This window comes from Megalobrama amblycephala, linkage group LG1 (assembly GCF_018812025.1).
Source record: "Megalobrama amblycephala isolate DHTTF-2021 linkage group LG1, ASM1881202v1, whole genome shotgun sequence".
Lineage (NCBI taxonomy): Eukaryota > Metazoa > Chordata > Actinopteri > Cypriniformes > Xenocyprididae > Megalobrama > Megalobrama amblycephala.
The window spans coordinates 62,870,532-62,885,494 of record NC_063044.1 but is presented as its reverse complement, the minus strand read 5'-3'; the positions used below and the strand labels follow the sequence as shown (position 1 = coordinate 62,885,494).

The following is a 14,963-nucleotide window of genomic DNA, read 5'->3' as shown; positions in this document are numbered from 1 at the left end:
TGTGTGTGCGCATTTTATATATATATATATATATATATATATATATATATTAAAAAAACTCAGAGAAATGGAATAAGTGTTTAAGAGGTTTATTTGCTGAAATTGTAAATTGCAGGGATATAACATCTCTTGCTATAGAAAACGTCCAAATGTTTCAAATCTGTAGTACAAATTTAAGCTTTTTCTCTTTTTGCCATTTCTACAAATAAACAAACATGGGGAGGGGTAAAAAACTAAAACTTACCAAATTAAAAACATGTCCCCAATTGACAAACTTGTGTTGGCTACAGCAGTATATTGCTTAGCCAACTGAAAATACAAATAATAATGTTCACTCATTACAAAGGGAAAAAAATGAAAGCTATATGTACAAATACGTTACAACAGCACTGAACCCAACCCAAGTCTATTTGCAAGTCTCAAAATCCTATAAAATATCAACAAATCTTGAAAGGTCCACTGGGTTTCTTATCCTTGCCCACCATCTATAACCACATTTTATTTTCCAAACTGAGCCAAGAACTTTATGCAGGATACAGGCCTTGGGCACTAGAATAGGTCTGGTACAGCAAACGTTTTTTTTTTTTTTTCACAGCAATCACAACCAAATCAAAATTATTTGCTTGTCTTTTTATCCAAATCCTCAGGGTTCAATGTTTAGATAAAGGAAAAATTAATTTACAGTGCCCCTATCAATTTGAGGGTTGCATTAAAAAAAAATACTGAGTAAAAGGTCGAAGCTCAGCGCAGAAAGCTGTGTTGTGGCTTACAAATTAGTTCAGTTGCCATTTTAGGCCAGGGCATTGGAATGAGAGAATATACCCTCACCCTCAAAACACTTCATATATATACACATAAACACAACAAATAATGACACCCCTCTCTTAAATAAAACATCTCCATTACATTCCTTGAGCTGGTGCATGAAAGACCTGTGAAGTGGTTAACATTACGGGCTGATGGATGAAATGAAGAAAGAGAAATACTGAAAGAACACTGGGCTTATTATATCATAAGTGCACTGAATTTTGGGGCAACTCACATCCATCATATTTAAAACAATCACGTTTTAAAAATAAAAAAATTCTTTGGAGCACCAAATAAAACAGTGGTTGGAAAGAGGAACAAAAGTCAGCTTCAAACAATACGTAACCATTATTAACAAATGACAAGAAACATATTGGTGCCCAATCTGCGAAAAAACAAAAGCAATTTTCTGAAAGAAAAAAAAAAAAAAAAAAAAAAACTTTTGCTTGTGCTGCAGAACAATTAACTGATAAACTAGTCCTCATTATGTAACATCAGTTTTTTTTAAATCATCTGTATGAACAGCGAACTCAAACCCGTTTGCTGTGGCTTTGTCACAACCATATCGCTAAACCGCAACGGGCAGCATTTCTATAGGACAGGACAAAAATAAATAGTCCATTTTCACCTTTAACCCCACATCAGGTGCAGGTAAGGGCAGCGCATCAACGCCTCGTGAACGAGCACCGAGTGCCAGACCAGCGGGGTCCATTCGTCAACATTCAAAATGGCTTCATTGTTCCTGAAAATACCACATTTGTTTTGAACCGAAGAAGCGAAAACAAACACCAAAGCAAAAATGGAAGGAGCAGGACAATGCTACTAGGAAGAACAGGAGAGGTACAGACAGAGGGGAAAAAAAGCAGACATTCTTCAGAGTGCAATTATTTGGTCCCCTGTACCTCCCAAAATAATCTGCAAAACTAAGAGACTCTTTGGCTCATTTACAGAAAAAAATGGCACCTGGTACTCTCTATGTCTTCTTACCTTTAAAGTATAAACACGGGGCATCCTAATAACACCTCATGACAACTACAAGCCAATAGCAGAGCACTAAACCCCTTTTTCTGTGACCAGCGGTGTTGGGAGGAATTTAGACTATACATCATTGTGTGCGGTGCCTAAAATGCCTTAAAATCTGCCAAGAAAAATCATAGAGGGAGGAACGAATAAAACCAAAAGTGCAGGGGAGAACAGAACAGAACAGAAGCGGAGAAAAAGACCGTATGAGGTGGCGCAGATGTGTGACAGCGGGGTGAGCCCCCTCCTGTGGTGGGAAGAGCGCAGTGCAGAGCAGGCTCAGACCCCCGGCTCATGGCTCAGTTCACAGCGTTTCTGGCAGTCTGTGGGCTCAGCCTGACTCGGCTCTGGTTCAGTCCGAGTCCGATCCCGATGATTCAGAGCTGGAACCACTGCTACTGCTCTCTGATTTATTCTCCTTATCCTCCACCTCTTCTTCATCCTCTATTTCCTCATTCTGAAAGTGAATTTGAAAACATTATTTTTCATTCACATATTTTGTTATTAACAAACGCATCTGTATTACTAAGGGTTGCCAGGTCTGTGCAACAAAATTAGACCAATGGTCACTCAAAAGTTGCCCAATGCGAGTTTCTCCAATGACTGGACGAATTCTCCACAGAATTTGTACTTCTGTGGGGTTTTTTTTTAGGGGGGGGGGATATGGGGGGTGTTGGAGTGCCGCAACAATATGTACAGGGGTGGAAATCAACCCGCGAAAAACATTTTTACCTGCGGCAACAACTTACAAGTAGCCCAATTCCACAGGAAAACCGCAGACTTGGCAACAATGGCTAACAGGGTTTGGCAGTATGACAATATATTTTGTGGAATTATCGTGCTTTAAAGATTTAGATTTTGCTATATCATTGATATTTCAGTATGTAAATATATACATGTAGCACAGTACTAATTAAAGTTATTGACACTTTAAAGTGACAAAGAAACATGCATGAATGAGAAAATAAAGAGCATGATGTTTAAGAGTTCAGTGCACTGTACCTAAAACGATTGTTTGTAATATGCTTCCCTGTTCTTATTTTAAATTAAATAACAACTATAATGTGATATATTTACTCATTAGGAAATAAAACTGATCATATTGATCAAAATTATTTAGCTCCCGTGTATTTAACTGAATCTTCTATCGCCCTACAATCCATCACACTCTTTAAGATCACAAAACTCTGGACTTCTGGTTGTACCTAGGATATCTAAGTCCACTAAAGGAGAGAGAGCGTTTTCACATTTGACTCCTAAACTCTGGAATAGCCTTCCTGATAATGTTCGGGGCTCAGACTCACTCACCAAGTTTAAATCTAGATTAAAGACGCATCTCTTTAGCCAAGCGTTCACATAATGCATCTCATATCCTTGTCCTTCAGTTATATCAGATCAAAGGCACATGACTATCTTTGCTTAATGTTTTGAACAGCAGCTACGCTAATTATTCTCTATTTGCTTTTCTGTTTTACCTCGGGAGTACATCAGTGAGTATATCGTGAAAAGCGCTACACAAATAAATGTGAATTGAATTGAATATTCTCAAACAAAATTTTGGTCAAGGTGCCCAGTCCTAATCGCTACAATCAATCACAATCAAAAACTAATTTCAATATTCCAGGCTGATCCTACATCAGCAAGGCTGTTTTAAAATGCATGACGTGAATGAAAAAACTGTGACCAGCGTGCTATAAATCTTACATCTTCGTCGTCGTCATCATCATCATCACTGTCGTCATCAGAGGATGATCCGTCATCAGATTCCTTCTCTTCATCATCATCATCGTCGTCATTGTCATCATCGTCGTCATCATCCTCTTCATCGTCCTTTGGATAAGGTCACCAATGATACAGAACTATCAGTACATGCTGCTAAAAATGAACACGGCGGCCAACCGAGCGATAAAAGATGATCAAACTCACCGATCCTTTGGCCTTGGGTTTCACTTTAGCTTTCGGGCCACCAGGTTTTGTTGTGCTCTTCCGTTTCTGAAGAAGAAAATTAAGAAAAAAAAATTAAAGAGGCAGAAATTTTTAAATATAAATATTAAATTAACTTTTAAATATTTTACTGAATACAATTAATTCTAATTTTGAATAAAAATATATATATTTCTTTCTAAAACTAGAGAGAGAGAGAGAGAGAGAGAGAGAGAGAGAGAGAGAGAGAGAGAGAGAGAGAGAGAGAGAGAGAGAGAGAGAGAGAGAGAGAGAGAGAGAGAGAGAGAGAGAGAGAGAGAGATTTTGAGATTGACTAAAACATTTAGACTAAAATACTGAATACATGCACATTTATGACTCACCGGAGCGTTATATTCTTTATACACAGCTCTCTCTTGTGATGATAAACTCTGTGAGGGAGAAAATCATGTTATTATCTTTGAATTCAACGTACAAATTGATTTTAAAAAAATGATACATAATTGGCTAAATATTAGATCTTCATATCAAGCTATGATTTTCTCTAGTGTTGAAATAATAATAAAGATATAGGGGTACCGCAAGCCACTGCTCGAGATGCACTTTGTACTGCCTCTGTTTTTCCTCCGCCATTCTTTTGTAACGGTCCTTCTCTTTCTGAGGGAGTCGCTGCCAACGGCCTCCGATTTCACCCATGCGCTCTTTCATGGGCAGATGGTTCAGCTCACCGTTTGACAGCATCTCTTGAGAGAACTTCTGATAACCGTTCCTGTAGCCACAGTTGATGGCAATACGATTAGAATGAGTGGGAAGCTGAAACAAGTGAGCCGCCTTAAAAACACATCAACACTCACACACACAGAATGAACTTACGAGGGCGGTTTCTTAGGTTCCCCATCAAATTTCATTTTTTTCCCAAGAACGAAGACTGGGGCAGGTGATCGCATCTCACTCAGCTCTCTCTGCATAAAACAGAATTTAAAAAGGGTATGAAAACTTCTACACAAGAAGTCCTGATCTATATCTATATATCTATCTAAAAAAATAAAAAGGGGATTTTGACTATCACAAAATGTAGTTTGAAATCGATTTGTCTGTACTCACTTCATATCTCTTCTGGTCCTCTGCAGCCTTTTTGATCCACATGATCTTTTCTTTTTTCTCCATGGTGTTCCAGGTGGCCTCCATGGCTTTCTGAGCTTTCGCCCGATCATTCTGAAAATTAAAAGAAGAGGGAGGGATCAGTGAAGAAACTATAGCAAACAGAGTATTAGGTAGAGAATTTTCTATGGTAGATATTTGCGCAGTGGGAAGTTAGTGGGAAGGAAAGAAAAAACACTCAGTCATGACGATTTATGCATAGAGTCCCGTTTGAAAGTTTAAGGGCACTACCCTTTAAAAAAAAGATATTAATGCTTTTATTCAGCAAGGACACATTAAATTGATCAAAAGTGACAAAGACATTTATAATGTTACAAAAGATTTCTATTCCAAATAGATGCTGTTCTTTTGAACTTTCTATAAATCTAAGATTTCTGGAATAAAGAAATGCATCAAGGTTTCCATAAAAATATTAAGCTGCACAATGGTATAATTAACAGTATTTATTGATGATAATAATAGGAAATATTACTTGAGCATCAAATCATCATATTAGAATGATTTCAGAAAGATCATGTGACACTGAAGACTGGAGTAATAAATGCTGAAAATGATATTTAAAAAAATATAATACAATATAAGTTTTTAAAAATCATATGCATTGAAAACTGTATTTGAAATTCTAATTTTATTTCACAATATTATTATTTTTATTGTATTTTTGATCATATAAATACAGCCTTAGTGAAAACACAAGACTTTGCAAAAAAAAAAAATCTGACCCCAAACTCTTGAACGGTAGTGCAAGTAATATTTCTAATTTAATTTCTTGCATGCATGATCCCATACCTTGAATCGGGCGAGATAGTCTCCAATGACGCTCTGTTGCCAGATATCCTGAGCTGTTTTGGGTGTTTCTGGTAGTTTCCCTTTGTCCTCTTTGCTCTGCTTCTCAGAGTCTGCCTTCAGAGTCATCTCTAGAGTTTTATACTTCTCCTATTCAGAATGATTAAACATTAAAAGTTGAAAACAATTTAGTTGGCCAATACAGTGATGGAAGAATCTTGACATCTCTGGATCACTAACGTGTCTTGATTACCTTCTTCTTGTCAGAAAGCTCGTTCCACATGCGGGCTAGTAGTCTGGTAAGCTCCATGTCAGAAAGTTCAGGCCTTTCCTGTTGAAGTTTTGGGCGCTTCTCTTCAGAGAAAATGAACATTGCAGACACAGGGGGCTTGGGCTTCTCTGCAGACTGTTAGGATTAACAAAGAGGAAAAAAAGAAAAGAAGGGCATTAAGGAAGTCAAGTTCTAGTTTACAGTAAGCTTATTTAAGTACCAATTCCTCAGTAACCCAAAGATGATTGACAGGGAAAATGACCTTTGCTTTGGGGTTCTTTTTGGAAGCGGGGCTGCCACCACCACCTCCCCTTTTAAAGTTGCCCATCTTCTGTTCTGACATTATTCTCTGCTGCTCCTCCTCTGAGATAGTCTGGGATACACAGACAACATGTTTAAAATGCAAATGGTGTAGCAAATTGGTGCAAACAATAAACGGACATAGCATAAACATATACTTACTAATAAGTAGCGATTCATCTCAACTTCATATTCTTTCTTTTTCTGTGTAGAGAAAAAAATAAAATATTGAAGTGACTGAAAATCTTATGCATCCATGTTGGCTTGTTTATATTAAAGTTCCCCTGTAGTGAAGAATTGTATCCCTTAAAACTAATCTTTGATCACCAAAATTACATATTTAATCATTTTTTCCTGTGAAAAAAAATTCTTAAATGCCTTTTGCTAATGTTACACAAACCACGTTCACATTCGCAAGTCAGACAGCTGCCTTCTAACAATCAGTATCCTTACAAACACTGTGAACAACTCTATGTTGTTGAATGTTAGTGAAGAAAGGCATTTAGTTCATCATAACTTCGCAATATTCATCATACACCCGCCATATTGCTAAATCTACATGATTTTTCATATCAACAAAAATATACTGGGACAACCTTCTTTTGAGACTCCCTTGCGTGGTCAGTTAATTATATGTTAAATCCCGCCGGCACATTGACATGACTGGTTACAAGGTTGAGACGTCAGAAACGCCAGCGATTTCAAACCGCGGGTTTGAGACTGTCTTTAGTTTACTGCAGTTTTAAACAGAAAATACTCAGCAATGGTGTTGACTTATGAAGTTGCACATGGTTTGTCTTAAAATATGTTAAAAACACCAGATAGACATATGAATAACATTAAAAACTTGATTTTTACCACAGGGGGACTTTAATGGATGGATTTTAATGAAAATCACTGTTTTCACAGGTGTGTTACAGACCTGTTCACAGCGCTTTTGGTAAGCATCTTTCTCATTCTGTTTGAGGAGTTTCCAGCGCTGGCTGCACATGACCATACGCGCCGTACTGGGAACGTCTTTCATACTGGACATCAGCTCAGCACAGAACATTGAGTAACCATTACTGAGAAAAGAAAAACAACAACAGAATGAGACAAAAAAACAAACAAAAAAAAACTTCTCTACCTACTGTACTGAAACTCATTCAAGAAACAGTGCTGTTATCATTAAATAAAACTATTAAAAAACACTTTCTGTACCTAAAATAAAGTACTAAAAATAGTAAAACATTAAAAAAAAAAAAAAGACAAAAAGGAAATAAAACTTAAAATAAAAGTATTAATTCATTCATTAAATAATACCATAATAGATAAATAATACTAAAATAATACGGACAAGAAAACAAACGTGACATGTCCAGGTCACATTTCACCACCCATCCCCCTAAAAATGAGAAATTATATTTTGCCATTATCAGGTAAACTTACGAAGGCGGTTTGTCGGGCCGCCCATCAAACTTGTCCTTGAGCTGTCTCTCTGCTTTGGTCAGAGTGGATTTGACGATGTCCTCCTCCGTGATGTTCAACTCTGGGTGCTGCTGGATAAACTCACGCATCGTCTCCTAAACAAAGAAGTGAAAGGTCAAAAATTACAGAGAAGCATGCTACTTTCCAGCAAATAGGGTGTGAGAAATGCAAGCATCTTTACCTCATACAGTTTATGCTGCTCCAGAGACTTTGTGATCCACTTCATCCTCTTCTTGTCTGACAGCTGTGGCCATTGCTTTCCAAGACTATCCTTGATGTCTTTGGTGGTTGCCTGGAGAGGTAAAAACACAAGTGTTTTACAGCATTCATGTGTATGAAGAAGTCAGCAGATTCTAGTGTGAGTGCGAGCAGAGCTTACATCTGGGTGTGCTTTGAGAAAAGCCTTCTTCTCATGGCTATACCACAGTTGCTGGGGTGTCTTGGGCTTCTCTGGAACATTGGACTTCTTGCCAACGTTCTCTAGAAGGTCGGGATGATCCTGCCTGATAAAAACACAAATAAAACTCTTTTTTTAGAGAAAAGCAATGATTTATAAATAAAAAATGAGATGGTAAAGTGTCAATTAAGTCATTTACCTGAACTTCATCATGCTGAGCATGAAAGACTCCTTTTCTCTGAGAAAGTCTTTCACGTATTTCTCCTGTTGACGATAGGTTCAGTCAGAACAAACAGGTCAGACAAAACAATGCATGCTTTGTTGACTGATCTAGAAAGGTACTACTCAAAACAATAGTTGATCCAGACCAAATTGAAAATATTTTCTTCTTTTCAAAGGACTAAAGAGCAACAACAGATGTGAAATCCACTGAACACCAGATTTATCTTTAACCTTTAATGTACAGTTACAATATTCCCATAATTTCAATTTCCAGTTTTAAAAATCCATATAAATTTCACTTTTAGAGTAGTTCTTGAAAATGTTTACAGACAATGGGTCACATTCATTAATTCACAAATCATGATTCATCAATAACTTTCCTTCTAAAATGTATTCTAAATTTATTGAAACCTCTCGTATGCAAAAAAAAAAAACGTATGTGTATGTACGAGTTGTGAATTAGGTGGAAAGTTTTCGTGAGAATTTAAACATGCATATAAATATGAATAATGTACGCAATTATTAGCGAATGACACCCAATGCTTTCTCTTTTCAATTTTCGTTGCACTCACTTTTTTACGCTCTGGGAGCTCCTTGTATTTTTTGGACAGGATCTTTGTGAGATCTAGGTTGCTCATCTCTGGATGTAGTTTAGCATACTTGGCACGCTTCTCCATAAAGAAACGGAAATATGGTGTCAACGGCTTTTTGGGGAAGTCTGGGTGTTTCTGCAGAGGACAAAGACAAAATAAATTAGCTGGACAAACTCTAATTCTTAATGCAAGCTTTCAGGACTGAGCCACAAGATTGTCTACCTTCAGCTTCTTTCCTTTGTATGGATTTTTGACGTAGTCCTGGGCATCCACGATCAGCTCAGAAAGGGTGCGGAACTTGCGTATCTGAGTGAGGAACGGGAATCTTAATGTGACAACTGTGTTTACTTTATTCTATAGCTTGTCACAAACTTTTTTTTTTTTTTTAAATCAGACTTTTCAAATACTAGTCAATACTTTTTTAGGCACACTTGGACTAGTCATTACAACATACAAGTGAAACCCATTGGTCAGCGTACTAGCATACCTCACGTGAAACTTCCAGCCATTTCTGTTTGCACATCTCTGCAGAGTATGTGTTGAAAGCAATTTTCTCCCAGTCCAAATGGGACTCGGACGTCTTGTACTTGGACAGATCTTTATCTGGCAGGTTCGTCTTCATGGCATCCAACAGCTTCAAAAGGTCTTCCTGCTCCCAAACTGTAACAATAAAACATAATAAGGTAAAAATGATCACCTAGTACCAGTACACACATCACTTAATGCAGACTAAGAAAATATCAATTCACTCAAACTTTAAAGATTAGTTCACACAAAAATGAAAATTCTGTCATTAATTACTCACCCACATGTCGTTCCACACCCGTAAGACCTTAGTTCATCTTCAGAACACAAATTAAGATATTTTTGATGAAATCTGATGGCTCAGTGAGGCCTCTATTGAGGCCATTCAAAAGCCATTCAAATTCTCAAGATAAAAGGTACTAAAAACATATTTGAAATAGTTTATGCGAGTTCAGTGGTTCTACCTTAATATTATAAAGCGACAAAAATACTTTTTGTGCGGCACAAAACCAAAATAACGACTTTTTAACAATATAGTGATGGGCCGATTTCAAAACACTGCTTCAGAGCTTTACGAATCGAATCAGTGGACCGGAGCACCAAAGTCACGTGACTTAAGCAGTTTAGCCGTTTGATAGGAGATAGGAATCACTAATTCGAAACAAAAGATTCATAAAGCTCAGAAGCTTCATGAAGCAGTGTTTTGAAATCGGCCCATAGATATTGTTGAAAAGTCGTTATTTTGTTTCATTTTTTGGCGCACAAAAAGTATTCTTGTCACTTTATAATATTAAGGGAGAACTACTGAACTCACATGAACTGTTTCAAATATGTTTTAGTACCTTTATGGATCTTGAGAGTTTGAATGGCTTTGCCCTCAACGCAGGCCTCACTGAGCCATTGGATTTCATCAAAAATATCTTAATTTGTGTTCTGAAAATGAACAAAGGTCTTATGGGTGTGGAACGACATGAGGGTGAGTAATTAATGACAGAATTTTGGGTGAACTAACCCTTTAAATATAGGTTCAACTGCAGTGGGAATAAATATGGCAATTTATTTTCCAAGAAAATTATTTCAGAGGGGATAAATGTTCATGCAATTGGGAGATACATTTTATCAGATCATGCATTCGCTGGGAATCAAATTCATCATCTTGGCATTACTAGAGCCATGCTCTACTGTATGAACCATCAATAATTCAAGAGATCATTAGAAACCAACATTTTCTTTTACAGTTTTCCTATTAAGTTACATTCATTACAGTTCACTGATAAATATAAATGTATAATAATATTTAAGAACCACTTATCTAAATTATTTGTTTCTTACCGATCTCTTTAGCAGCGGAGTCCATTTCTCCATTCATTGTCTTGAATCACTCTAGAGAAAAACAAATTATTTAAATTAGGTAAAGGATTACAAAATGTTGAGGTAAAAATGTTGAAACTCGTACTTACATGGCTTTGACACCATATATAGCTTTCAACTATTAATTTGGCATCAAATTATTCAAAACAAAAAGAATGCATCATATTCACATGGGGATTGTTTTTTCCTGGCATGAGTTTCGTCTATTAAACACCTACAAAGCTACTCATGAATATTTCGAAAACAGGAACTGTTGTCTAAAGTGTGGAATTAAAATCCAGCCCGACACATAATGGTTGATGTTCATTACACCGCCCCTAAGCGTTTACGCTCCATCGTGAGACAGAGCCCATTGCTTGTGACGGTTTCAAATCTCAAATAACTCTGCAGTCGACACCAGCAAGAGCAGCCAATCCGTCTAATCTTCCATTTTGTCTACTGAACTAAGACTTGAAACGGCTTCTCCTGCGCTCTGCGCGCTTTTCGAGGCGAGCGCTTCGTGTACTAGCTCGAAAATGGAGTATTTTTTCGGCGGACGAGTGGATACTGGGAGGTACTACAGGAGGAGGAAGGAGCGTTTTGGGCGATACGCAGGCAGCTGCCTGTAGACGGACCAGCTGACCACGGATCGGGATCTGCTTTCGGTCTCCGTCGAGAGGGGGAAACACAGCCAGGGATCATCATGAGTGACTGCTACAGCATGCAGCACCAGAGTCTGCCTCCAAACCAACAGGGCGCGGGTCTCCGCTTCCGCCACGGACACATTCTGGGTCGCCCCCCATTTTATTCACAGCGACTGTATTAAAATGGTTGAATATGGGAGGCTAGTCATCATCTGATGTAGTTTAGCAAATGCGTGAGCCGACTGAATTAGTCACAAAATGGCACGAGGCTTTTTCCAGGGCGAGGCGTCGCCGCTGCGCTGAATGTGTAATGGCGGCGTGTGAGCCAGCAAAATCCAGCTTTAAAATAGACCCTGGATGAAGGGCATTTTTACCACCCCGAAATGTTCAGAAACAGTGGATAATCAGACCTTGCCTGAATAGAATCGAGCTTTAAAACCATTTAAATGCTCAGGGGAAAAAAACAAAAAACTTGTGGATTTTAATCGATTTTATGAACAAAAGCTTTGTAACGGAGCTCTTGGAGCTCAAAGCAAAATACGTCGTGTTTAAGTATTTATAAGGGTCAATTTTAAAATTAATGTTTAAATTTAATGAGGTTTTGTCTAAATTAAATAAATCAGTAAAGCATAATTAAGCACTAAACAGCATGTTTAATGATTAAAATTCAGTTTTACTGATTTACCCAACTTAATTATAAACTCAAACAGGTTTCATCGTGTCGGGTGTCTAACTTACGTGTGAAAGTGTTACCGTACAAATGTCTAAATTTAATAAAACACGATTTTACAATGTTAAACCGACCTATGACTGACCTACACCGGAGCTAGCCGGCTATAACTAGCATTGAATCCCCCTCCAGCCCTTGTGAAAGCTGAACCAGCGGTCGTCAAAAACAACCACACAAAAATGCTGTTAAAAATCAATCCTCATCACATGCTGTTATGTGTATAATAATAAGTGTAACCGGTGTCCAAACTGCCCTCTTACCGTAAAGAAATCTGGTTGTTTACCCCGACTTTCGAGTGACGAGGAATGCGGGGTGAAAGCACGATGTGTGCAGCCGTATGGCAGCAAGCTGTTCAAAGGCTTGAAAAATAGAAATGAAAGGTTAATTTTACTCTCTACGCGGTGACTGAAACACAATTATGACAAGCGAGATAAACTCGGTGAGAAATGAATCATTCCTGTGTATAAACTTGTCATTTTGTTCATAATCACAATGGAAAACCGTTAACAGCCGAGAAAGAGACACGCTTCCCTGGCGTGACGACTGTTCTAGAGCCGCCATACTACCCTCCATGATCGCTGAAAGCCTAATTCACCTCCACCGACGGAAAAATGAGCTTAATGGTTCTGAACTCACCCGGTTTGCTCCTCAAACACAAATAAACGTTAAAATGTCAAATGTGATGGCGAACTTTGCTTTCGCAAAAGCAAAAACAAGCCCACACGGTGAAATAACCGTTCGCTCCGTGATGGCGAACCAGAGGCGGCTGGTTCTTCCCTCCACGAGCCTCATGGAGTCCTAACTCGGAAATGAAGACGACCGCGAGGGCTCCAAACACGATAGAGGTGCTTTAAAAAATTAGGCTAGTGGCTTTTGGAGTTGTATTCAGAAATTAAACACGGCAGTAAGTTGTGGTATATAAACAGAGGATGTTTTTCCCCCGAGTCACAGGACGGGAAATTCGGGTAAGGCGACCTCGGAATGTACCGAGCCGCGCACCAAGTCAATGCGAATTTAAACGAGGCGGCTTTTAAAAACAAACAAAATCCACAAACGTTCTAAAGTCGGAATGTTTGATCTTTTTTGCATCTATAAGAATTGTTTGTTTACGAAACGGTTGGTAGGATGAGGCGCTGGTTAGATCTTACCTGTCGCTGCTTGTGTGTGGAACTGGTGGTGGAACAAGGGGAGGGTTGAATGTTAGCCAGCACTGCGCCGCCGGTCCAGGGCACGGGCGCTCCAGTCCCCGCAGAGCTGAGAGACTTCCCCCCGCCTCCATCTCTCTCGCTCTCCTTCCAGTCAGCGCGCAGCTCTCTCGATCCGCTCATTTCTCTTTCCAAAGCGACATCCGCATTTTCAATCTCTCCCCTGCTCGCCGCGCTCATCACGGATGGGTCGCCCGGGTTTCGCTTCCATTTGGATTATAAACTCGGAGCTGCTGTCACGAGCTTGGAGCTGCCGAGGCGCCATCGAACCTGCACGCGCGTGTAGCTTTTCGGGCTTGTTTTGAACACATTTGTTTAGTCGCGATGATCATGTTAAAGTTTTAATAAAAGAAGTGGATTTGATTTAATGTGTTATGGTGTGGTTTAAAAAAGAAAGAAAAAAGGATGGAGAAAAAAAAGAAGGAAAAGCAGTATTCCTGCGTTTAGTCAAATAAACTCCCAAAGCACGTGCATTATGAGGAGAGTGAACTGTTGTGTACTTTTAACATCTTTTCAGTATTTTCAGTCTGACAGCAACATCTTTTTGTCACGTTAAATAATTAAACTCCACCTTGTCTGTTTGTGGGCGTCACCTGCGATGTCCAATCAAGACGTTCTGATTTGGGGAAAACATGATTTCCCAATGAGCGCGCTGGTTCGTTAAACATCAGAGCGGTGACGTGCGCTTTTCATTGGAATGTCACAGTCCAGTGTGGAGCAACTCCTTCCTCCGGGAGAATATACAGGCCCGTGCTTCCATACCTCCAAAGCCCTGTCAGTGAAGTTTGCAGTACTACTACACCAAACAAGAAATGTGTGTTTTTTAAAACTCACATTATACTGGAAATCATTTAACATTCACCTGTAAAAAGGATATACTGTGGCATCATCTTTCTGTAAGACACCTGATATGAAGTTTGGACAGTTCTAAAAGCAACATTCACTGAGAAAGACCTAATGGGAAACTTTAAAATTTAAAGGATTTGTTCACTTTCAAATAAAATTTTCCTGATAATTTACTCACCCCCATGTCGTCCAAGATGTTCATGTCTTTCTTTCTTCAGTTGAAAAGAAATTAAGGTTTTTGATGAAAACATTCCAGGATTATTCTCCTTATAGTGGACTTCAATGGACTCCAGACGGTTGAAGGTGAAAATTACAGTTTCAGAGCAGCTTCAAAGGGCTTTAAACGATACCAGACGAGGAATAAGGGTCTTATCTAGAGAAACGATCTGCCATTTTTGGAAAAAAATACAACTGTATATGCTTTATAAACACAAATGATCACCTTGCAAGTGGTTCTGCTAAAACCGCACTTTCGTATTCTTCGAAAAGCTCACGCTGTATGTCCTACGCCTTCCCTATTCTACTTACGGAAAAAATGGAACTGGCGATCATTCGTTTACATTTTTGTAGAAAATGGCCGATGGTTTCGCTAGATAAGAACCTTAATCCTCGTCTGGTGTCGTTTAAAGCCCTTTGAAGCTGCTCTGAAAGCTGCTCTCAAACCGTTTGGTGTCCATTGAAGTCCACTATAAGGAGAATAATCCTGGAATGTTTTC

The 14,963-nt window shown here is 38.6% G+C and overlaps 1 protein-coding gene across 4 annotated transcripts; it reads right to left on the bottom strand.

The window, feature by feature from the left end:
- Window positions 1-73: 73 nt before the first annotated feature.
- ubtf (upstream binding transcription factor) lies at window positions 74-13,917 on the bottom strand. 4 transcript variants are annotated; one of them, XM_048208006.1, is made up of 22 exons: window positions 13,345-13,917; window positions 12,457-12,555; window positions 10,805-10,855; window positions 9,435-9,607; window positions 9,170-9,253; window positions 8,927-9,082; window positions 8,332-8,396; window positions 8,115-8,238; window positions 7,917-8,027; window positions 7,697-7,830; window positions 7,191-7,332; window positions 6,431-6,472; window positions 6,231-6,341; window positions 5,951-6,103; window positions 5,701-5,847; window positions 4,855-4,965; window positions 4,624-4,712; window positions 4,330-4,519; window positions 4,134-4,181; window positions 3,754-3,819; window positions 3,532-3,657; window positions 74-2,284 (listed from the first exon to the last, which is right to left on the bottom strand). In XM_048208006.1, exons 3-22 carry the CDS (start codon window positions 10,839-10,841, stop codon window positions 2,180-2,182), a joined length of 2,214 nt encoding a protein of 737 aa, XP_048063963.1. In that variant the 5' UTR covers window positions 10,842-10,855; window positions 12,457-12,555; window positions 13,345-13,917; the 3' UTR covers window positions 74-2,179. The 4 variants fall into 4 exon arrangements, with proteins under 4 accessions (XP_048063963.1, XP_048063969.1, XP_048063981.1 ...); XM_048208012.1 differs by lacking the exon at window positions 13,345-13,917 and adding an exon at window positions 12,833-13,329; XM_048208024.1 differs by lacking the exon at window positions 12,457-12,555.
- Window positions 13,918-14,963: the final 1,046 nt, after the last annotated feature.